Here is a 25,968-nt window from a genome sequence, read left to right as displayed (position 1 = left end):
AATATGTATCCTAGTGTTTGGAGCTGATACCTCTCTTAATGAAGGAAGAAATTTTAGTGAAAAAGAAAAAAGTTCAATGCCAAATGAGAAGACTAATCAACAAGCAAAAAAACAAAAAACAAAAAAAAAAGCATGATACTATAAATGAAACACTTCAAAGATAAGTGCTTTACGTACAAGCCACAAAATAAAATCAGTTATTTGTGCAGTATTGCTAAGAATCTACACATAACTTAAATGCAATCAAATATTTTGTATTTAGAAATAGTCTTTTAATGTCCCTCTTTTCTTTTTCATTATTTTATTTTTTTATGGCAAAATTACCCTACGGCCAACTAGTTATGTGGTGAAAATGTTTGTGGCAAAGAAGTTTACAGCAAAAGTACCTAGAACCTGGTGGAAGATAAGACTTAACTAAAATAATGCAGCCAATCACTAAACAAATAAACAAGCAAATAACAATAACAAGCTACAGAGGGGCGGGAGGACCAGTACCCAGACTTGTTACAATATATTATCTAAAATGTCCAGTTTCCCTAAAAAACTGTGAGGCATGCAAAGAAATAGGAAAGTAAGACCTACACATTGGAAAAAAAGCAGGCAACAGAAGTAACCAGATGCTGGAGTTATCAGAAAAATACTTAAAGTAACAATTATAAATATATTCACAGAAATAAAGGAAACCAGATTAAAGAACTAAAGGAAGGATTATAAAGGAATAGTATAAACAATTGATTACATTAGATAATTTAGATGAAATGGACAAATTCTTAGACACAAACTACTGAAACAGACTCAAGAAGAAATAGACAATCATCTGAATAGACCTATAACAAATGAAGAGATGGTAGTAAAAACACAACAAATAAACCTACTCATGAAGAAATGGCTTGACTGCTTAATTCTATCAAACATTTACAGAATTAATACCAATTCTTCATAAACTCTTCCAAAATATAGAACAGGGAATATCCCCCAACTTATTTTTATGAAGCCAGTATTACCCTGATAACAAATCCAGATAAAGACATCACATGAAAATAAAACTACAGACCAATATCTCTTATAAATATGGACACAAGAATCCCCGACAAATGATTACCAACGTGAATCCAGCAACATATAAAAAGAATTATACACCGTAACAAAATGAGATTTATCCTAGGGATACAAGGTTGGTTTAACATCTGAAAGTGATTCTATTGATCATGTTTTTTATTTTCTATATTTATGAAATTTGACATCCCTGGGGCCTGGAGAGATTGTCCCTCCCAGGGCTAATGAATTTGTAGAGATAGCAAAAAACTTACCTTTCATGCAAACCAACCAATCCAAAGTCCACATCCCAAACACCTCCTTTATCTAACTCACATGTCAAACCAATATTTTCCTCACCTTACATCACCCCAGGGCCAGGTACCTGAAAAGTAGGCTGCACGCATGGAAACGACTCAAACTGTCCAATCTTAAGATTGCTCAAACTTGCCTACCATGCCTTGCCCGTTCCTTCCTGTGGAAACGACCATAAGGCTGTGGGCCATGCATTCTATATATATATTTTTTTTTTTTTTTTTTGCGGTACGCGGGCCTCTCACTGTTGTGGCCTCTCCTGTTGTGGAACAGAGGCTCTGGATGCGCAGGCTCAGCGGCCATGGCTCACGGGCCCAGCCGCTCCGCGGCATGTGGGATCCTCCCGGACCGGGGCACGAACCTGTGTCCCCTGCATCGGCAGGCGGACTCTCAACCACTGCACCACCAGGGAAGCCCCATGCATTCTTTTCTCCAGCCTTCTGACCAACTTTGATACTTCCCCATGTGGCTGCATGGAATGCTCCTTTCTCTTGAGAATTATAAGGCAGTTGTCACTAAATCTGTCACCTTACTATACCTGAGTAAAACAAATCTTGGGTACACTTTAAAATAATGATTAATGTAATACATATCAATAGAATAAAACAAAAAAATCACACATCTCAAGATGTAGAAAATGCATTTGACAAAATCCAACACCCTTTCATGATAAAAAACACTCAACAAATCAGGAATAGAATGGAACTTCTTCAACCTCATAAGGGGCATCCATGAAAAACCCACGACTAATATCACACTTAATAGTGAAGACTGACTATTACCCCCTAAGATCAGGACGAAGACAAGGATTTCTACTCTTGACATTACTATTCAATATTGTATTGGAGGTTCCAGCCAGGGCAATTAGGCAGGAAAAAGAAACAAAAGGCATCAAGATAGGAAAGGAAGAAGTAAAATGATTGCTCTTTGCAGATGACGTGATCTTAGAAAATCCTAAGGAATCCACTAAAAACTATTAGAATGAGTTCAGTAAGTTTGCAGGATGTAAAATCAATATACAATAATCAACTATTTCTCTACACTTTAAACAATCTGAAAAGGAAATTAAGAAAATTTCATTTCTAATACTACCAAAAGGAATAAAATCTTTAAGAATAAGGTTAACAAAAGTAGTACAAAACATATATTCTGAATACTACAAAACATTGTGGGAATTTAGAAACATTGTTTCTAAAAATTAGAAAAACACCCCATTTTATAGATCAAAAGACTTGGCATTATTAAGATAACGCTCCCCAAATTGATGTACATCCAATGCCATCTCTTTCAGAATCCCACCTGACTTCGTTGTAGAAATTGACAAGCTGATTGTAAAATTCATATGTTACTGCCAGGCATCCAGAATAGCCAAAACAATCTTTAAAAAGAAGAACAAAGTAGGATTCACACCAACTTCACAATTCAGTACAACCAACAGTGATCAAGTGTGTGTGGTACTGGCACATACACACATACAGGCTAATGTAATGAAGTGGAGAATCCAGATATAAACCCAAACATCTGTGATCAACTGATTTTCAACAAAGCTGCCAAAATGGAGAAAGAATAGCCTTTAGAAGGAATGGTGCTGGGAAAGCCCAATGGCCACATGCAAAAGAATGAACTTGGATCCTTACCTCACATCATATATAAAAATCAACTCAAGGGCTTCCCTGGTGGCGCAGTGGTTGAGAGTCCGCCTGCCGATGCAGGGGACACGGGTTCGTGCCCCGGTCCGGGAAGATCCCACATGCCGCGGAGCGGCTGGGCCCGTGAGCCATGGCCGATGAGCCTGTGCGTCCGGAGCCTGTGCTCCACAAGGGGAGAGGCCACAACAGTGAGAGGCCCGCGTACAGCAAAAAAAAAAAAAAAAAAAAAAAAAAAAAATCAACTCAAAATGGACCAAAGCCCTAAATGTAAGAGCTAAAACTAAAAAAGAAAACATAAATCTTCATGACATTGGATTGGGCAAAGAGAGATATAACCTCAAAAGCACAATTAAAAAAAAATGGACTTCAAAATTAAAAACTTTTGTGTTTCAAAGGATGAAAAGATGACCCTTTGGGAAATTTGCAAATCATATATCTAGTAAGAAATTGTATTAGAGTATATAAAGAACAGTTCAATATAAAAAGATAATCCAATATAAAAATGAGCAAAGGATCTGCACAGACATTTTCCAAAGGGAGATATACTAATAGGCAATAGTACATGAAAAGATGCATGACATCATTAGTCATCAGGAAAATGCATATCAAAACCATGAGATACGGAAGGCTTCCGGGAAGATGGCGGAAGAGTAAGACGTGGAGATCACCTTCCTCCTCACAGATACGCCAGAAATACATCTACACGTGGAACAACTCCTACAGAACACCTACTGAACGCTGGCAGAAGACCTCAGACCTCCCAAAAGGCAAGAAACCCCCCCACGTACCTGGGTAGGGCAAAAGAAAAAAGAATAAACAGAGACAAAAGGATAGGGACGGGACCGGCACCAGTGGGAGGGAGCTGTGAAGGAGGAAAAGTGTCCACACACTAGAAGCCCCTTCGCGGGCGGAGACTGCAGGAGGCAGAGGGGGAAGCTTCGGAGCCGCGGAGGAGAGCACAGCAATAGGGGTGCGGAGGGCAAAGCGGAGAGATTCCCGCACAGAGGATCGGGGCCGACCGGCACTCACCAGCCGAGAGGCTTGTCGGCTCACCCGCCGGGGCGGTTGGGGGCTGGGAGCCAAGGCTTGGGCTTCGGTCGGAGCTCAGGGAGAGGACTGGGGTTGGCGGCGTGAACACAGCCTGAAGGGGTTAGTGCGCCACGGCTGGCCAGGAGGGAGTCTGGGGAAAAGTCTGGACCTGCCGAAAAGGCAAGAGACTTTTTCTTACCTCTTTGTTTCCAGGTGCGCGAGGAGAGGGGATTAAGAGCGCTGCTTAAAGGAGCTCCAGAGATGGGCGCGAGCCGCGGCTAAAAGCGCGGACCCCAGAGACGGGCATGAGACGCTAAGGCTGCTGCTGCCGCCACCAAAAAGCCTGTGTGCGAGCACAGGTCACTCTCCACACCTCCCTTCCGGGGAGCCTGTGCAGCCCGCCACCGCCAGGGTCCCAGAATCCAGGGACAACTTCCCCGGGAGAATGCACGGCGCGCCTCAGGCTGGTGCAATGCCATGCTGGCCTTTGCCGCCGCAGGCTCGCCCCGCACTCCGTGCCCCTCCTTCCCCCCGGCCTGAGTGAGCCAGAGTCCCCAAATCAGCAGCTCCTTTAACCCCGTCCTGTCTGAGCGAAGAACACACGCCCTCCAGCGACCTACACGCAGAGGCGGGGCCAAATCCAAAGCTGAGCACCTGCGAGCTGTGAGAACAAAGAAGAGAAAGGGAAATCTCTCCCAGCAGCCTCAGGAGCAGCGGATTAAAGCTCCACAATCAATTTGCTGTACCCTGCAGCTGTGGAATACCTGAATAGACAATGAGTCATCCCAAATTGAGGAGGTGGACTTTGAGAGCAAGATATATTATTTTTTCCCCTTTTCCTCTTTTTGTGAGTGTGTATGTGTATGCTTCTGTGTGAGATTCTGTCTGTATAGCTTTGCTTCCACCATTTGTCCTACGGTTCTATCCGTCCGTTTTTTTTTTCCCTTAATAATTATTTTTTTATTTTAATAACTATTATATTTTATCTTACTTTATTTTACTTTATCTTCTTTCTTTCATTTTTCCTTCCTTCCCTCCTTCCTTCCTTCCTTCCTCCTTCCCTCCCTCCCTCCCTCCTTTCTTTCTTTCTTTCTTTCTCTCTTTCTTTCTTTCTTTCTACTTCTACTAATTCTTTCTTTCTACTTTTTCTCCCTTTTATTCTGAGCCGTGTGGACGAAAGGCTCTTGGTGCTGCAGCCAGGAGGCAGTGCTGTGCCTCTGAGGTGGGAGAGCCAACTTCAGGACACCCGTCCAAAAGAGACCTCCCAGTTCCAAGTAATATCAAATGGCAAAAATCTCTCAGAGATCTCCATCTCAACACCAACACCCAGCTTCACTCAATGACCAGCAAGCTACAGTGCTGGACATCCTATGCCAAACAACTAGCAAGACAGGAACACAACCCCACCCATTAGCAGAGAGGCTGCCTAAAATCATAATAAGTCCACAGACACCCCAAAACACACCACCAGACGTGGACCTGCCCACCAGAAAGACAATACCCAACCTCATCCACCAGAACACAGGCACTAGTCCCCTCCACCAGGAAGCCTGCACAACCCACTGAACCAACCTTAGCCACTGGGGACAGACACCAAAAACAACGGGAACTACGAACCTGCAGACTGCAGAAAGGAGACCCCAAACACAGTAAGATAAGCAAAATGAGAAGACAGAAAAACACACAGCAGATGAAGGAGCAAGATAAAACCCACCAGACCTAACAAATGAAAAGGAAACAGGCAGTCTACCTGAAAAACCATGAGATACCACTTCACACCAACTATAATGGCTATAATGAAGTAAGATACAAGTGTTAGCCTGAATTCGAGAAACTGGAACCCTCATACACTGCTAGTAGTAATATAAAATGGTGCATCTGCTTTGGAAAAGTCTGGCAATTCCTCAAATGATAACATAGAGTTACTGTATGACTCAGCAGTTCCATGCATAGGTATATACCCAAATGAAAACGTGTCCACACAAAAACTTGTAAACAAATGTTTATAGCAACATGATTCATAATAGCTAACAGGTGGAAACAACCCTGACACCAAATAGCTGAGGAATGGATGAACAAAATGTGGTATATCCATACAATGGATTATCCAGCCATAAAGAAATGAATTTTTGACATATGCTACAACATGGATAAACCTTGAACACATTATGCTGAGTGAAAGAAGGCAGTCATAAAAGACTATATAATTCCATTTATACAAATTGTACAGACCAGGGAAATATGCAGAAGCAGGGATTAGTTTAATGGTTGTTTAGGACTGGGGGAATAAGGATGATAGCTAAAGAGTATGGACATCCTGGGCCTGAAACCAAGATGGCTGAGTAGAAGGACGTGCTCTCACTCCCTCTTGTGAGAACACCAGAATCACAACTAGCTGCTGGACAATCATCGACAGGAAGACACTGGAACTCACCAAAAAAGGCACCCCACATCCAAAGACAAAGGAGAAGCCACAATGAGACGGTATGAGGGGCACAATCACAGCAAAATCAAATCCCATAACTGCTGGGTGGGTGACTCACAGACTGAAGACCACTTATACCACAGAAGTCCACCCACTGGAGTGAAGGTTCTGAACCCCATGTCAGGTTCCCAACCTGGGGGTCTGGCAATGGGAGGAGGAATTCCTAGAGAATCAGACTTTGAAGGCTACTGGGATTTGACTGCAGGACTTCGACAGGACTGGGGGAAACAGAGATTCCACTCTTGGATGGCACACACAAAGTAGTGTGCGCATCGGGACCGAGGGGACAGAGCAGTGAAACCAGGGGAGACTGAACCAGACCTACCTCCTAGTGTTGGAGGGTCTCCTGCAGAGGTGGGGGGTGGCTGTGGCTCACCATGGGGACAAGGACACTGGCAGCAGAAGTTCTGGGAAGTACTCCTTGGCATGAGCCCGCCCACAGTCTGCCATTAGCTCCCTCAAAGAGCCCAGCTAGGGCTCTTTCGCCTGAGGCAACCCAGTGTTGGGTTGCCTCAGGGGAAGCAACCAACAGGGAGGGAACCCAGCCCCACCCATCAGCAGTCAAGTGGATTAAAGTTTTACTGAGCTCTGCCCACCAGAGAAACAGCCAGCTCTACCCACCACCAGTCCCTCCCATCAGGAAACCTGCACAAGCCTCTTAGATAACCTCATCCACCAGAGGGCAGACAGCAGAAGCAAGAAGAACTACAATCCTGCAGCCTGTGGAACGAAAACCACATTCACAGAAAGACAGACAAGATGAAAAGGCAGAGGGCTATGTATCAGATGAAGGAGCAAGATAAAACCACAGAAAAACAACTAAATGAAGTGGAGATAGGCAACCTTCCAGAAAAAGAATTCAGAATAATGATAGTGAAGGTGATCCAGGACCCTGGAAAAACAATGGAGGCAAAGATCAAGAGGATGCAAGAAATGTTAATAAAGACCTAGAAGAATTAAAGAACAAACAGAGATGAACAATACAATAACTGAAATGAAAACTACACTAGAAGGAATCAATAGCAGAATAACAGAGGCAGAAGAACGGATAAGTGACCAGGAAGACAGAATGGTGGAATTCACTGCCACAGAATAGAATAAAGAAAAAAGAATGAAAAGAAATAAAGACAGCCAAAGAGACCTCTGGGACAATATTAAATGCAACAACATTCGGATTATAGGGGTCCCAGAAGGAGAAGACAGAGAGAAAGGGCCCGAGAAAATATTTCAAGAGATTATAGTCAAAAACTTCCCTAACACGGCAAAGGAAATAGCCACCCAAGTCCAGGAAGCGCAGCAAGTCCCATACAGGATAAAACCAAGGAGAAACACACGGAGACACATGGTAATCAAATTGGCAAAAATTAAAGACAAAGAAAAATTATTGAAAGCAGCAAGGGAAAAATGACAAATAACATACAAGGGAACTCCCATAAGGTTAACAGCTGATTTCTCAGCAGAAACTCTACAAGCCAGAAGGGAGTGGCATGATATACTTAAAGTGATGAAAGGGAAGAACATACAGCCAAGATTACTATACCCGGCAACGATCTCATTCAGATTCAATGGAGAAATCAAAGCTTTTCAGACAAGCAAAAGCTAAGAGAATTCAGCACCACCAAACTAGCTCTACAAAAAATGCTAAAGGAACTTCTCTAACTGGGAAACAGAAGAGAAGAAAAGGACCTACAAAAACAAACTCAAAACAATTAAGAAAATGGTCATAGGAACATACATTTCGATAATTACCTTAAACGTGAATGTACTAAATGCTCCAACCAAGAGACACAGGCTTGCTGAACGGATACAAAAACAAGACCCATATATATGCTGTCGACAAGAGACCCACTTCAGACCTAGGGACACATACAGACTGAAAGTGAGGGGATGGAAAAAGATATTCCATGCAAATGGAAATCAAAAGAAAGCTGGAGTAGCTATACTCATATCAGATAAAATAGACTTTAAAGAATGTTACAAGAGACAAGGAAGGACACTATATAATGATAAGGGATCAATCCCAGAAGAAGATATAACAATTATAAATATATATATATGCACCAAACATAGGAGCACCTCAATACATAAGGCAACTGCTAACAGCTGTAAGAGAGAAAATTGACAGTAACACAACAGTGGGAGACTTTAACACCTCACTTACACCAAATGGACAGATCATCCAAAATGAAAATAAATAAGGAAACAGAAGCTTTAAATGACACAATAGACCAGATAGATTTAATTGATGTTTATAGGACATTCCATCCAAAAACAGCATATTACACTTTTTTCTCAAATGTGCACGGAACATTCTCCAGGATAGATCACATCTTGGGTCACAAATCGAGCCTCAGTTAATTTAAGAAAATTGAAATCATATCAAGCATCTTTTCTGATCACAATGCTATGAGATTAGAAATGAATTACAGGGGGAAAAACGTAAAAAACACAAACACATGGAGGCTAAACACTACGTTACTAAATAACCAAGAGATCACTGAAGAAATCAAAGAGGAAGTCAAAAAATACCTAGAGACAAATGACAATGAAAACACGACAATCCAAAACTTATGGGATATAGCAAAAGCAGTTCTAAGAGGGAAGTTTATAGTTATACAAGCCTACCTCAAGAAACAAGCAAAATCTCAAATAAATAATCTAACCTTACACCTAAAAGAACTACAGAAAGAGGACAAACAAAACGCAAAGTTAGCAGAAGGCAAGAAATCCTAATGATCAGAACAGAAATAAATGAAATAGAAACAAAGAAAATAGCAGAGATCAATAAAACTAAAAGCTTGTTCTTTGAGAAGATAAACAAAATTGATACACCATTAGCCAGACTCATCCAGAAAATGAGGGAGAGGACTCAAATCTGTAAAGTTAGAAATGAAAAAGGAGAAGTTACAACAGACACCGCAGAAATACAAAGCATCCTAAGAGACTACTACAAGAAACTCTATGCCAATAAAATGGACAACCTGGAAGAAATAAACAAATTCTTAGAAAGGTATAACCTTCCAAGGCTGAACCGAGAAGAAATAGAAAATATGAACAGACCAATCACAAGTAATGAAATTGAAACTGTGATTAAAAATCTTCCAACAAACAATAGTCCAGGACCAGATGGCTTCACAGATGAATTCTATCAAACATTTAGAGAAGAGCTAACACCCATCCTTCTCAAACTCTGAATTCTATCAAACATTTAGAGAAAAGGTAACACTCATCCTTCTCAAACTCTTCCAAAAACTGGCAGAGGAAGGAACACTCCCAAACTCATTCTATGAGGCCACCATCACCCTGATACCAAAACTAGACAAAGATACTACAAAAAAAGAAAGGTAGAGACCAATATCACTGATGAGTATAGATGCAAAAATTCTCAACAGAATACTAGCAAACAGAATCCAACAATACATTAAAAGGATCATACACCATGATCAAGTGGGATTTATCCCAGGGATGCAAGGATTCTTAAATATATGCAAATCAATCAATGTGATACACCATATTAACAAATTGAAGAAGAAAAACCATACGATCATCTCAATAGATGCAGAAAAAGCTTTTGACTAAATTCAACACCAATTTATGATAAAAACTCTCCAGAAAGTGGGCATAGAGGGAATGTACCACAACATAATAAAGGCCATATACGACAATCCCACAGCAAACATCATTCTCAATGGTGAAAAACTGAAAGCATTTCCTCTAAGATCAGGAAAAAGACAAGGATGTCCACTCTCACCACTATTACTCAACATAGTTTTGGAAGTCCTAGCCTTGGCAATCAGAGAAGAAAAAGAAATAGAAGGAATACAAATTGGAAAAGAAGAACTAAAACTGTCACTGTTTACAGATGATATGAGACTATACATAGAGCATCCTAAAGATGCTACCAGAAAACTACTAGAGCTAATCAATGAATTTGGTAAAGTTGCAGGATACAAAATTAATGCACAGAAATCTCTTGCATTCCTATACACTAACAACGAAAGATCAGAAAGAGAAATTAAGGAAACAATCCCATTTACCACTGCAACCAACAGAATAAAATACCTAGGAATAAACCTACCCAGGGAGACAAAAGACCTGTATGCAGAAAACTATAAGACACTGATGAAAGAAATTAAAGATAATACCAACAGATGGAGAGATATACTATGTTCTTGGATTGGAAGAATTAATATTGTGAAAACGACTGTACTACCTAAAGCAATCTACAGATTCAATGCAATGCGTATCAAATTACCAATGGCATTTTTTATGGAACTATAACAAAAACTCTTAAAATTTCTATGGAGACACAGAAGACCCCCAAATAGCCAAAGCAGTCTTGAGGGAAAAAAAACGGAGCTGGTGGAATCAGACTCCCTGACTTCAGACTATACTACAAAGCTACAGTAATCAAGACAATATGGTACTGGCACAAAAACAGAAACACAGATCAATGGAACAAGATAGAAAGCCCAGAGGTAAACCAACGCACCTATGGTCAATTAATCTATGAAAAAGGAGGCAAGGATATACAATGGAGAAAAGACAGCCTCTTCAATAAGTGGTGCTGGGAAAACTGGACAGCGACATGTAAAAGAATGAAATTAGAACACTCCGTAACACAATACACAAAAATGAACTCAAAATGGATTAGAGACGTAAATGTAAGACCAGACACTGTAAAACTCTTAGAGGAAAACATAGGAAGAACACTTTGACATAAATCACAGCAAGATCTTTTTTGATCTATCTCCTAGAGTAATGGGAATAAAAACAAAAATAAATGAGACCTAATTAAACTTAAGAGCTTTTGCTAGCAAAAGAAACCATAAACAAGAAGAAAACCCTCAGAATGGGAGAAAATATTTGCAAATGAAACACCTGACAAAGGATTAATCTCCAAAATATATAAACAGCTCATGCAGCTCGATATTAAAAAAACAAACAACTCAATCCAAAAATGGACAGAAGGCCTAAATAGACATTTCTCCAAAGAAGACATACAGATGGCCAAGAGGCACATGAAAAGCTGCTTAACAACACTAATTATTAGAGAAATGCAAATCAAAACTACAATGAGGTATCACCTCACAACGGTTAGAATGGGCATCATTAGAAAATCTACAAACAACAAATGCTGGAGAGGGTGTGGAGAAAATGGAACCCTCTTGCACTGTTAATGGAATGTAAATTGATACAGCCACTATGGAGAACAGTATGGAGGTTCCTTAAAAAGCTACAAATAGAATTACCATATGATCCAGCAATCTCACTACTGGGCATATACCCAGAGAAAACCGTAATTCAAAACGACACATGTATCCCAATGTTCACTGTAGCGTTATTTACAATAGCCAGGTCATGGAAGCAACCTAAATGCCCATCGACAGATGAATGGATAAAGAAGATGTGGTACATGTATACAATGGAATATTAATCAGCCATAAAAAGGAATGAAATTGGGTCATTTGTTGAGACGTGGATGGATCTAGAGACTGTCATACAGCGTGAAGGAAGTCAGAAAGAGAAAAACAAATATCGTATATTAACGCATATATGTGGAACCTAGAAAAATGGTACAGATGAGACACAGATGCAGAGAACAAACGTATGGACACCAAGGGGGAAAAGCGGTGGGTGGTGGTGGTGGTGGTGTGCTGAATTGGGTGATTGCGACTGACATGCATACACTGATGTGTATAAAATTGATGACTAAGAACCTGCTGTATAAAAAAAAATGTGATCAAATGTATTCTATTGGAAAGAAGCAAAAATAGACCATATTTACTGTCTAAATTATATAATTTAATGATATTTAGCATCTATTGCAGATGTATTCATTATTGCAGATTGTATTTGCTTTATCAATGTCTTTGCTTTGGTAATCAAAATAAAATAAAATGAAAAAAAAAGAAATATGTAGGAATTCACTTTTGTTCTCTGATTAAGTTTGTTCCTAGCGTTCTATTTCTGGGTCATAGATTCAGTATCTTCTCTTATCTGACAATGTTAACTATGATGATAATGATTTTTGTTTGCTACCTGCATTATCTTTTGTTTTTTATTTGTTTTAGTCTTTGTGTTTGACCCTGAACAATTTCCTCAAAAAAAAAAAAAAAGTACATTCTTTTTTGAGGTGCTAAATATGTTCTATCAATAAATCTGACCATGGTGATGGTTGCATGTATCTGTGAATATATTAAAAATAATTGAATTATACACTGTAAATTGAGTTAAATGTATAGAATATAAATAATTTCAATAAAACCATTTAAGAGATATTGATACTATGGTGAAAATAACTATAGCAGCTACTATTAAAAGTTTGTCTTGTTAAGCATAGTGCTAACTTACAGATCATTTCATCCAGTGTTTGTAACACTGACCCTGTGAGATATCAATATCTCCATTTTACACGTAAGGAATTCAAGGCTCAGAGCTTAAAAACGTGAAGGCTACACAGTGGGTAAGTGATAAAGTCAGGTTTTGAACCCAAGTTCATCCGACTTCAAAGGCTCCTGACGGCCTTTTTCTTACAACAAAGGAAGTCTCATAAAGTTGGTTCTCTGATCCCACAGTGAAGATAGAGACTGGATATGAAGTTAGAAAATTGGGCAGGGTCTAGGTCACCAAGGCAGTATAACAGTTGTCCAGGTGTGATCCATAACTCTTCACCCCCAAACCACCTCTTGAATTCATTCTCTTTCCTCCTTGCTACTATTCTAGTCGAAGATAACCAACTTCGCTGGTAGATTTGAATCAAATGCAATCACTTTTAGTGGACCTAAAGGCTGTATAATTATGTAACTGCTTTACTGCCCATTTCTATATCCTTGTTAACTGTTTAAAACTTGCAGTTAGTTTAGTGATATTAAAGTCCAGTGAAAAATACCCCTGGAATAACTTTCAATGTGTTGATGGGTTAGGTCATAAAATGGTTTTATTTCCTTTTGGCCAAAACATTTAATTTACTGATCACAAGTTAATTCTTTGACATTTTCTGCATCAGTTCCCTGAAAAACTATGCCACTTTAGAAATCTTAAATATCTGCTACACTTGAAGTTGTCTAGTTATACATATAAAGTTATCTAATCATATATCTGCCTGATTGCTAAAATATTTTCTGCAATATAGAGGAATGTCAAGGGACAGGGCAGAACTGATACCAACTGAAAATGTGCAAAGCAGTATTTTGTTTTAATGGACAAGAAAGAAGAAGCGGCAAATTGTACAAGCAGGAAAGAAGATGTAATATGAGGTCATCATTACACTGTATCCCATTCAGAATTAATTACTGTCAAATAAACCTTTGCATGCCGTTCTAGCATACTCTTATCCAAATCTTACTTATCCTTTATGGTCATCACAAATGCTTCTAGCTCCAGAAGTCTTCAAGTTCTGTGCAGGCAGAATGAACTACACCTGATCTTTCTCTGGGTGCCAAGATGATTTACCTTACCACGGTACATACTGCTATAAATTATTAACATACATAGACGGTACACTGTATCCTCAGTTTCTAGTTCAGCGTTTGAGCCACAACAAACAATCAAAACTCTGCTGAAGGGGTCAACTGTTAACAGTTATCTTAAGATTCAACTATTCCATTGATAATCAAAGATAGGCCAATTGCTAAAGGTCCCAGAATGAGTATAATCCATAAATTGTTTAACGACTGGTGTTTCTGTAAAGTTATATAAATACAATTATACATAAAAGCCTGTAAAATGCAGAGTTCATTCAGAACTGGGAATTTGTTTGCTTATGACCTATCGTTTTTGAGGGGCAAAAAGTACATTATTAAAAATACATAGCACATGTCTATATTCACCAAACTGGACTGATTTAAAAAATTATTAACTTGACAATACGTTTTTCTTGTCAATTTTTTTATTGTGCTATTCGCTCAAACGAATGAAATGAAGTGTTTTCTGAATTATGTTTAGATCTTTAAATTACCCATTTAACAAGTTAATTTAAATTTAATATTTGGTAAATGACAAGCAGCTTAAATACAAGTTTGATAATCATTATTAAAAAAATTAATAAAGTGAAAGTCATAGTCAAACTTTCAACAAGGCAATGTAACATTTATCACTAACCTGACTGAAGGGCCGCACTCGTACTGCCACTCTCACACTGTCAATACTTGGCATAGGCATTTTCATCATTTTCCCATTATTCGTGTTATTTGGTATAAAAATAATGTAGAAAGTACACTGCTTATGCTTCACACTGAAACACTGAAAGCTTAGCCAGCAAAAGCAGTCTGTTTCTAGACAATCAATTATTAATGGTCCATTCATTACACACTATCAATTACCTGTTATAATTTTACAATACTTATTTATTGATGAATTTTATAGCCCACATCAAGCATCACCACTTAATTGCACACAGTCACATTGCAGAGAACAGTGGTTTTTCTCTTCCTTTTCCACATTTACTCACACTCTTTACCCATCCTCAATATTCTGTGCCTGAGGTCCTATGAGAATTTGTCATTTTAAAACCTGAATATTAAGGGACTTCTGCGATTCAGTAGCAAGCTCCTTCACAGCAAGAATCTTTATAAAATTTGATCAGACTTCTCATTCTATGAATATCAGGCACATACAAGGTGCACTGAATAGCCACGAAACAGATGTATTTTACATTTCCTTTCTGACTACTCAAACCCTTTTAAGAAGTTGCTAGTGAGCAGTGAACCGGTCAGTCTAACCTGGATAATCAGTCTCTGAATAATTAAGAGACTTGAAGGATAACAGCCTTTAAGCTTGCTGAACAAGAAATGCCAACATTATATTTAACCAATGCATTACTTGGAAAATTACTAATTTGAGGTAGAATGCACAAAATATGTTAAACTACAAAAGAGTGGCAAAATTACATGCCCATAATTCAATTTCAATAAGTAACAGCCTTCCCAATTTATGATTAGAAATCTTAATCACAGAAGCAAAGTGCATACATTATAAAACAGCAACTTAAAAAAAACAGTTCGATCATCTTCATTTTAAAATTGGTCTAATACTTTTAACCACAGAGAAAAATGGAACCAATACCTACTAGCATATAAAATCATTATTAAAACAGAAATCCCCTCTCAAAAATCTAACAGACACACAGACTACTGTGAAGTATACACTTTATTTAACATTCCAATAATAAGCTATATTTACACATTATATAAATGTTTGAAGTCTTAATATATAAAATAGAAAAAACTGCCTGGACTAAAAGAATCACACTCCATATGGAGTTACTTTACTTATTGAACACATTCTGTTTACAAAAATTTACAATAATTTATATAAATTATTTTTCTTCCAAATTAGATGATTTTTAATAATCCACACAATTCTGATGACTTTACAAATAGGTGAATGTTAAAAACTGGAAAAAAATTACAGCATTTTTCTGCGTAGAACTTGCTTTGGAAAAGAAGACAATTTCTTCCTGCTCCTTCCAAGACTTTTTCCTGTTACTTCTACAGTCTTTCTTGGTTTGCTCTTTACTCCATCAACTGGGCTTGCCAAGGGGGAAATCAGCTTAATTTCTACTGGAGGAGGTGACCAACTTTCTTTTTCTGTGTTTCTGAAATAAAGATTTAATTTAAGTAACAATAAACATGTTATAATATAAAATGTAATTGGCTTCCCAATATATTGAAAGAAATTTTAGGGATTAGTCTTTTCTAGTGCTTTATTTTATAAAGGAGAAGTGAAATAAAACTTTAGTCAAACTAATCAGAGGCAGAGTTAAGGTTTCACATGATAGAAATTTTCTTTATGATTGGGATACTCAAAACAATTACTGCTGAATTTTCATTTAAATGTTTCATATGTATTAATAAATACTGCTGGGTTACAAGGAGGGGTCAAGTACCAGTAGCCAGTCCATGGAATGAGAGCCCAGCAGGCCCATAATGAGATGTATGAGAAACGACAATTCTCAAACACCAGCAATTAGCAACTGTGTATATATTTTCATAATATGAAGTTTTCCACATATACAGAAAGCCAATTTATATGTAGTGTTATTATAGTCAAAAGCTTTCGTTAAATCAGTTTCTAAAGTAAGATAAAATGGATTGATTACTTTGTACTTTTATGAAATTCAACTTAAGCAAAATATATCTGAAATGGAGTAATTTCCCCATGGATGAAATTTTAATCGCTAATAGTGAAATAATCATAGAATTTTAAAAAGTTTTTAATGATTTTTACTGATAGTTATCTATCTTTACTAAGGTGAAACATCCCACTCCCTTCCCCCAGCTCATTGTAAAAACAAAGATTCAGTGGGTATTCAACTACTACTACCCTTCTTTTTTCTTTTTAATTAATTTTTATTGGAGTATAGTTGCTTTTTGTGTTACCTTCTACTGCACAGCAAAATAAATCAGCCATACATATACATACATCCCCTCCATTTAGGACACTACAGTGCATTAAGTAGAGATCCTTGTATTATACAGTATGTTGCCATCAGTTGTCTACTTTATACATAGTATCAGTAGTGTATATATGTCAATCCCAATCTCCCAATTCCTCCCACTGCCCCCCTTTCCCCCTGGTATCCATACATTTGTTCTCTACGTCTGTGTCTCCATTTCTGCTTGGCAATTAAGGTCATCTATATCATTTTCCTAGATTCCACATACATGCGTTAATATACAATATTTGTTTTTCTCTTTCTGACTTACTTCACTCTGTATGACAGACTCTAGGTCCATCCACCTCACTACAAATAACTCAATTTCATTTCTTTTTATGGCTGAGTAATATTCTGTTGTATATATGTACCACATCTTCTTTATCCATTCCTCTGTTGATGGGCATTTAGGTTGCCTCCATGACTTGGCTATTGTAAATAGTGCTGCAATGAACACTGGGGTGCATGTGTCTTTTTGAATTATGGTTTTCTCTGGGTATATGGCCCAGTAGTGGGATTGCTGGGTCATATGTAGTTCTTTTTTAGTTTTTTAAGGAATTTCCATACCGTTTTCCATAGTGGCTGTATCAATTTATATTCCCACCAACAGTGTAAGAGGGTTCCCTTTTCTCCACACCCTCTCCAGCATTTATTGTTTGTAGGTTTTGTTTTTTTTTTGCGGTACGCGGGCCTCTCACTGTTGTTGCCTCTCCCGTTGCGGAGCACAGCCTCCGGAAGCGCAGGCTCAGCGGCCATGGCTCACGGGCCCAGCAGCTCCGCAGCATGTGGGATCTTCCCGGACCGGGGCACGAACCTGTATCCCCTGCATCGGCAGGCGGACTCTCAACCACTGCGCCAGCAGGGCAGCCCTGTTTGTAGGTTTTTTGATGACGGCCATTCTGACTGGTGTGAGGTGATACCCTTCTTTAAAAAGGACGAATGAATGGGCTTTCATGCTATATAAGAAAGCCACCTTCTGCAGTGAAATCTAACAATTACACAGAGCCAGTGCAGATAAATGCCCCTAAGAATTACCCTTTTCTGATAAGCTTAATTTCTCTTTTTAAGTTAAGAGTCTTCTCTAATTTTAAGAAACAAAACGGAAAAAAATAATAGCATAGAAAAAGTCTTACTTGCTTGCTTGTTTTGTTTTTGCAGTCCTGGTTCTTTTCACTTGTTGCTTTGCCACAGTTTCAATTGATTGAGCATCATCTTCCTATAGGTTAAAAATTTTAAAAGATGAACCTTATGTAATTAAACAATTGAAATCTAAACTAAAAAGTTCCACCCTGAGTCAAGGAATATAGCCAAACAGTGCTAAATGAATTTAAACTTAACAAATATCAAATGGACTCCTTATATTTTTTGGTAGAAACCTTGGTCATCTAGGACAGCTCATTATCCCTTATCCCCACACATTGTTATCTCCAAGTCTTATCAATTTTATTCTGGAATGTTTCCATTGTCCCCTGCCCTTTTGTTCTATTGACTCTGTCCAAATCCAGGCTCTCGCGGCATAAAAATTAGGCCACCAGTGACTATTTTTCCTCCCTAGAATTCCCTTTTCACCGAAACTACTTAAAGCATGCACATGGCTATTTGCTAGTTTGTGAACAGCCCCACCCCCTTCCTCATGCATCACCAGGCTTCTGTGCCTTTGCATCTGCTGTCTTCTCCTCCAGCAATGCCCATCTCCTTTACCTACAGGGCCTACAGGGTTATCTGGGTATAAATGATTCTTATCATGCTGTGCAATAATTATCTGTATTTTTGCCTCTTCAATTAAACTGAACTCCTGAAAAACAAGGAATCTGCCTGAATTATTTTTGTGCCTTTGTCCTTGTATAGTAACTGGCTCACAGCAGATAATTCAAGACATACTATGAATTAAAACTGGTAAATATAAGGGTATCATGCTCACATTCAATCCCTGAACTATTTTTATTTTAGAGTTACATGCAACTAGTCAGTTCTGAAACACTCTCTCTCCAAGTGTGGTCTGTGGATGACACTCCAGGGGGGTCAGGGACCTACATTTTAAATAAATACATCCAGATAATTATGGTGGGACACTACAATTTAAAAACCCTTCCCCTAATAGGTAATTTAAACTGCAGCTGCCAATAATAAACCACGAGTAACATACCAATCTGTCTTAAAGGTAGTATCCCCCAAAGTGCAGAAAAGACTATTTTGGACTTAATAGTATAAATGTCTGCTCTTTTTTAAAGAAGTTTATGTAGTAAGCATTGCTTAAAAAAATAAAAAGCATGTTTAAATACACATGCAAATAAAATCATGCATTTCTTACCAGTTCAGCTACAAGTTTGGATGTATTAGATGTGTTTTTCCGCCTGGTCCTTAAAGTAGGAGGTGAGAAGACAAATTGAGAAGATAAATCCGAAACTAATTCTTGCAGCTGCACAGGAGCCTCTATTTTTTTAGCTAAAGAAAGGTAGAAAGAAAGAACAAAACACTGTATATCTATTTATATATATCTATTTTATGTATAGAGACATATAAATTCAACTTGCAACAAAAAGCAAGATCTGTGAAGTGCAGTTAAGGGCAATAACACAAAGCACAATAAAAAGAGGTATGGCATATTTGAAGGTTTGAAATATGGTACGGCAAAATGAAGGTTTGTGGCAAGTCTATCAGTGCCATTTGTCCAATAGCATTTGTTCACTTCATGTCTCTGTCACATTTTTGGTAATTCTCCCAGTAGTTCAAACTTTTTCATTACTATTATATTTGTTACAGTAATCAGGGATCTTTGATGTTACTATCGCAAAAAGATTAGCCTCGCTTAAAGTTCAGATGATGGTTAGCAGTTTTTAGCAATAAAGTATTTTATAATTAAAGTATGAACATTTAAAAAAGACTATTGCACACTTAAAAGACTACAGTATAGTGTAAACATAACTTTTACATGCACTGGGAAACCAAAAAAATTGCGTGACCTGCTTTAATGTGATATTTGCTTTATTGTGATAGTAAGGAACCTAATCTGCAAATATCTCCCAGGTGTGCCTGCCCTGTGTAACCTGAGCTACTTTGCTTCATAATTCCTACTTTTCCAGAGGCAAGGTTTTTATTTTTAAAAGTAATTTTATTTACAAAGAAGAGACTCAAACCTTCTTTCCTTTCAGCTTATTCTGAGCCAGTTGTTCCACGCAAGGGGAACAACAGAAAAGTCCACAGCATAACAGGAAAAAAGCAAACAGAAAGTAACAATACAGAAAAAACAGGCTGATAGGAAGATTTTCCATAGACAAATAGAAATGGTTTAATTAAGAATTACTTGAAAGTATGTAATTAAAAATATTTATCGGGCTTCCCTGGTGGCGCAGTGGTTGAGAGTCCGCCTGCCGATGCGGGGGACACGGGGTCGTGCCCCGGTCCGGGAGGATCCCACATGCCGCGGAGCGGCTGGGCCCGTGAGCCATGACCGCTGAGCCTGCGCATCCGGAGCCTGTGATCGGCAACGGGAGAGGCCACAGCGGTGAGAGGCCCGTGTACCGCAAAAAAAAAAAAAAAAAAAATCACACACTTCATCACAGATTTTTCCTGTTTTTACTATAGAGTCTCCATATTAATGGCAGTTTAGCAATGTAATTATGGAAGTGGCATGGTGCAGTTGAACCAGTCTGCCAGAAATTAAATCCTAGCTTCTGGATTTATTAGCTGTGGGACAAAAAGCAAGTTACCTAAACCTGTCTCTGCCTCAGTTTCTATAAAATGAGATTCAAAATGGCCCTTTAAAGTTACTGTGGAGATTAAAGATTAGAATAATGTTAATATATGGTAAGTGCTTTATGGATGTTTGCATGTTATAATGTTATTATTTCAGGAATATAATTTACAAATCTTTGGAATAAAATTCCCAAATTATAGTTCAATGATATTTCACCTACCGGGACAATCAAGAGTTCTATAAGATATCAAATTCTGTAAAGCATGTGATTTTTAACAAAAGAGGGTCAGAAATAAAAGTCATCTCTGCTCCCAGCTGATAAGTGGCATAAGTGGCACTGGTGGTAACTCCTCTCTTTTGCAGTTAAGATACAGGCAAATAAATCTATGCTCTATGAAAATGATACATTCTATTTTTCTTTTTCCAGGCTACCAGGAGCAACAGCTTCTTCGGCTTTTCAAAGACCAGCTCATATTTTTCACCTACAGTTCCCCACCGCACCCAAAGGAATAAAGAAGGAAATACAAAAATACATTATCACGCACAAAAATGTTCGGCCCCACCATTCCTTCCATACGCTTCTATTAGCCAGACAAGACTTTATTACACTTTCAACTCCTTGCGTACTTCGGTAAGCTTCCTGAGGGTAAGTTTTGGTGGCCAGTGCTACTTAAGGTCTAAGAAGTTCAAAAGTCCTATAGATTCAAACCCAATAATGTACTGGTAAACAGCTTTCTGGGAAGGAAAAACCACCACCAACAAAAAACGCAACTCTGATTTACAGCATTTGCTTATTTCTGTGCTATAAATGTTCCATAGCTGGCTCACAAAATTCCTGAATATTTAACAACTGGCTCTCACTAGCCAGCAGGAATCGGCTCCAAGACATCACTATTTATTCATTACCTGGGCGATGTGGGTGCTCAGTTTCACTGAATTTCAATTTCCTCATTGTGGAAAGAAGGAATAATAGTACCTGTACTACAGTGGGTTATACTGAGAATCAAATGAACTGGTGAATGTATAGCCTAGTATAGACTCAGGTATACAGCAAACCCTTCTTAAATATCTGCTGCTGAGTAATGGAATTTGAGAAAATCTATTGAAATGTAAAGCTTTACATTCTTTTTAGTTAGTGATTCTATGATATCTGTTTCTTTGACATGTTTCAATTAAATAGAGGGTGGCCTCCAGCTTTCTAATCATATAATATTTCTGTATCCACTCTTCTCTGTACCTCCCACCCCTCCTTGAAGGAGTTTTTTTTTTTTTTTAAATGCAAGTTGAATAGGCACAAGGGACAGAAGGTATTGTAAGAGTGTAGAAACTATAATCTGAGGGCAAAATAAGAAAGGAAACTAATGATGGTGTTAATTAACAAAAAGTAGTGAATACTCAATACTCACAAGAACCCTACGTAGTAGGCATTATTACCCACACTGTAAAGATGAGAAAACAAGATTCAGAAAGGTTAAATGATTTTCTGCCCAGCTAGTACGTGGCAGAAGTGAGAAATCTCAGTCCCAAATTTCTTATCTAACCTCTCTCTAACCTCATACTAGAAGATGCTTATTGTTAATACCAGAAAATCTGAAGACAATTCAAATACCTGGCAGGAGAATGCTTGAGTGATCTGCGGCACATAAGTGAGACGAAATGCCACACGTGGACTCTATCCATGTGTAAAACACAAACAAAAAAATACAAAACCACGAACACTCAGGGTTTTGAGGAAAAATGCTCATGAAATAAGTAGGAGGTGGGAGGAGCAGTATATATATCTATACACAAACCATAGTTTGTTGGGTTTTATAAAAAACAAACTATATATTCAACTAGAAGGATATACAAGAAAATGTGAACAGTGGTTACTGGTCCTCTAGTTGACTAAATACTTCTAATTTCTAATTTTCTGTGGCAGGCATATATTATTTTTATTACAGAAAAAAGTTATAGCTAACATGTATACAGATGACGACTATGTAAAGATAACAAATATCAGAATCACTGAGATATTTGGCTATGCTCTACCAAAAGAACCCCCAAATTTTGTGTTTACTATACTCTAAAAGTCATTAGAAAAGTATAAAAGAATTGTTAATGACATTCTTCTACCACTCACTGTTCTTTTTCATTTTAACTTTTATCTAAAATAGCAGCTTAGTAAAGTCAGCTAAAATCTCACACATTTGGTCATTTCATTTTCCTCCATGCCAAGTATAAGCATAACCACACTTTCCCAACAGCATGAAAAAACTGGATTATACAGTACTACCAAAATGTCCTATAACTACAGATCATTTTTTGGTCAAATGATCAATTCTATGGCAAAAGGCCCTTTCCTGGGCTTGTGCTATGTATATATAACAACTGGACTTCATGAATACAATATACTTAAAGAGGTTTTTACACAGTGAATGTTGAAGACAGAAAATTTCAGTTTGCAGGTTTTTAAATGACTTATCTTTCTCTTGGCCTTCCCCAAGTCAGGAAGCAGCTATATAGGATGTTCACTAATGCATTTAAAAATGCATGCAATAGTTTAAAAAAGTTTAGTAGAACAACAAAGATACCTACTTTACCTACAAGTCCCTAATCTTTATCAGCACCTTTTTAGACCTTTTTCCTTAATTGTCTCCCTCACTGAATTCCCCCCACCCCGCAAGAAATCTTAATAGCACAGATAATACTGTATATCTGTTTATGTACTTTATGTACATCTCTGCCTTATACATAAAAAAAAGTAAGATATTTTCACCCTTTTGGGAGAGACATCACTCCTGTTGAGAAGGTATGAACTATACCAACCAAACAGTACAATCATTAGCTCACTTATCGTCAGTGAGGGAGGTTGGGCATGTAGCCTTGCCAGTTCATAGACAATAGGGAATATGGATTTAAATAATTTCTGTATTGTAATCAATAGAATTCTACTGCTGTTTCCCTTCAAAACAATTTGAAGTTGTGGACATCACCTGGGATATGAGCCAAAAATGATGGTTCTATCTGGGGAGAAACCAAAATTAAGTCACAAGATATAAGGGCAGAATGAAGAGAAATAATACTATTCTAAAAAATTAAACCTATGTCAAGTGAATTATAGGATTTAAAAAGTCATGGTGAAACAGAAATTCTTGAACCTAAAAATAAACTTTAAAATATTTAAATTTTACTATCAAAAGATCAAAATCGGTTTTTGTTTTTTGAAGGGGGAGGAATTCCCTGCAACTACAAATCATTTTTAGAAGAAATAATCCATTAGTGCCTTAACACAAAATCTAATCATGTTTGAACCAACAGAATTTTTTTTAAACTGAAGACTTTGAATGAGATGAAAATTATGCTTTGAAAAGAAATAAAAGTACCTTTCTCTTTCCTTGGAACCTTTGACACAGGAGAAGAAAATAAAAAAGACTCATTTTTTGGTTCAGAAAGGTCTGGCAACAAGATGGTCTTGCTAGATCTAGTCCTTGTGCTATGGGAAGATCTAGTCAAAGCAACTGTGGCAAGCAATTTTTCTTCTCGGTCATTTGGTTCTTTGTCTGTCATTTCTTCATCTATGCATTTTTCTGATATTGAGCGTAATAAACGTTTTTGGCTTTGGTTTTCAGTCCTTTTTGTAAGCTTCTTCTTAGAGCTCATCGCTGTAACAAGTTCCTCATTTGGCACTAAAACTGATTTTTCTAAAGCTGGTTTGCCAACATCAGCATTTTCACTTTTAGCTGGGGTGTTTCTTGTAGATTTCCTTTGGATGCCGAGACCTTCTCTCTTCTTGAGACTTCTTGCTTCCTTAACAGCCTTAGAGTCTACATCTTCAGATGGATTAATTTTTCTTGGTCTACCACGTTTCCTAGGTGTAGCAGGAGTATCAAATTCTGCTTGAAGAGTCAACTGGGATGAACCAAGTTTGGAATCTTCTATTACATCTGACGCACTAACTTCTTTCTTTTTAACCCTTTTACTATGTTGAATTGGCAGTTGCTCTTCAATGGACTCCCCATCTTGTTTATATCCTGTATTTTTAGAAGTTTCCAAATTAGAACTTCTCAATTTCCTGGTACTTCTGCTAGGACTTGATACTTTACTGACTTTCAGATCATTTATAACTTCAACACTTTCCTGATTTTCGAGAGGTTTTTTAATTCGTTTAGGAGTCCTTTTTGTAACAGATGAAAGCTTAACTTCTTTTCTAAAAGAAGTTTCTTCAGTTGCTGGTTCCAACAGCTGAGATGATTTTAAACTTCTTAATTCCCTACCTGGAGTAACCTGTAATTCTGGTTCCACAGAATTAATATTTTCTAAAGTGTCTTGATTAATTTCTTTTTTTCTCCTTCCTCTCCTAGGAGTAATAGAATTTTGAGGTATTTGCTGGTTATGAGATATTCCTTTATCATCAGAACAGGCACTTTCAAAAGCCCCTGAAATTTCTTTTGTTTTCCTAGTTTTCTTCATAACTGAAAGTCCCAGCATCTCAGGAGTAGCAACATCTGCTGACTCTTCCTGTTGTGCCGATTTGACATTCAGGTTTTGGACACGTCCTCTGTTGCGAGTTCTGGAGGAAATCATGTCATTAACCTCGCTGACATTTATAGTCACCGTACTCGTTTCCTGAACAGTCTTAAATGTAGATTTGGCTAACTTGGTGGAACACATTACCTTTTGGCTTATTAAAGGTATGTTTTCTTGAATGGACTGTTCCATTGTATCTGAAGTAATTTCTTTACTTCTTGTGTCTTTAATTACATCTAATAAATTTTCTGCGATTGCTACTTTAATTGGTTCAGGCACATATGGTAATGTCTCTACCCTTTGGGACTCCTGATCACTAGTTATGACAGATGGCAAATTTGCAACATGTCCGTGATTATCATTTTCCCCACTGTATACATGTTTTTCCTCAGTGGCTGCATTAGCTGCTTTAGCTAGCACATTAGATGCTGCAGAATCACCTGTCTCTACTTCTCCTTCTTCACCTTCCAAAATCAAGGTAAAGTTGCTCTGTGGCACAAAAAGTTCCCCATCTACTTCAGCAATGTCACACTCAGCAGAGTCTTTGTTATCAGGTAAGTCACAAAACTGTTGCTCAATGGTATCAAAATTGTATCGAAGCTTAAGAGTTCCTGAGGGATACAACTCACTAAATGAAAGATTCCTAGCCTCTTGTCCTGAATCTTGAACTTCAAGCTTTTCATGTTCAATTACCTAAAATGAATTAAAGATAAGAGACTGTTAATGTATACATTTATTTTAACCTAAAGCATAAATTTTTTTCATGACCACCTCTCCCTCGGTGTATGAATTGTTAAACATAAACTACATT

At 37.9% G+C, this 25,968-nt stretch overlaps 2 protein-coding genes across 2 annotated transcripts in view; both read right to left on the bottom strand.

Moving 5' to 3' along the window:
* Nucleotides 1-14,685, bottom strand: part of LOC132515376 (kinesin-like protein KIF28P) — an 82,821-nt gene extending 68,136 nt beyond the window's left edge. Inside the window, exon 1 of the mRNA XM_060141822.1 lies at nucleotides 14,617-14,685. Coding sequence (XP_059997805.1) covers nucleotides 14,617-14,685 — 69 coding nt within the window. The remainder of the gene's footprint in view (nucleotides 1-14,616) is intronic.
* The window catches only part of AHCTF1 (AT-hook containing transcription factor 1), an 83,920-nt gene continuing 71,644 nt past the window's right edge, over nucleotides 13,693-25,968 (bottom strand). The window contains exons 33-36 of the mRNA XM_060128289.1: nucleotides 24,014-25,850; nucleotides 19,263-19,396; nucleotides 18,085-18,167; nucleotides 13,693-16,111 (exon numbers count right to left, since the gene is read on the bottom strand). Coding sequence (XP_059984272.1) covers nucleotides 15,922-16,111; nucleotides 18,085-18,167; nucleotides 19,263-19,396; nucleotides 24,014-25,850 — 2,244 coding nt within the window. The 3' untranslated portion in view covers nucleotides 13,693-15,921. The remainder of the gene's footprint in view (nucleotides 16,112-18,084; nucleotides 18,168-19,262; nucleotides 19,397-24,013; nucleotides 25,851-25,968) is intronic.

Source organism: Lagenorhynchus albirostris, chromosome 2 (genome assembly GCF_949774975.1).
Source record: "Lagenorhynchus albirostris chromosome 2, mLagAlb1.1, whole genome shotgun sequence".
NCBI classification, from domain to species: domain Eukaryota; kingdom Metazoa; phylum Chordata; class Mammalia; order Artiodactyla; family Delphinidae; genus Lagenorhynchus; species Lagenorhynchus albirostris.
This window is presented reverse-complemented; position numbering and strand designations above follow the sequence as displayed.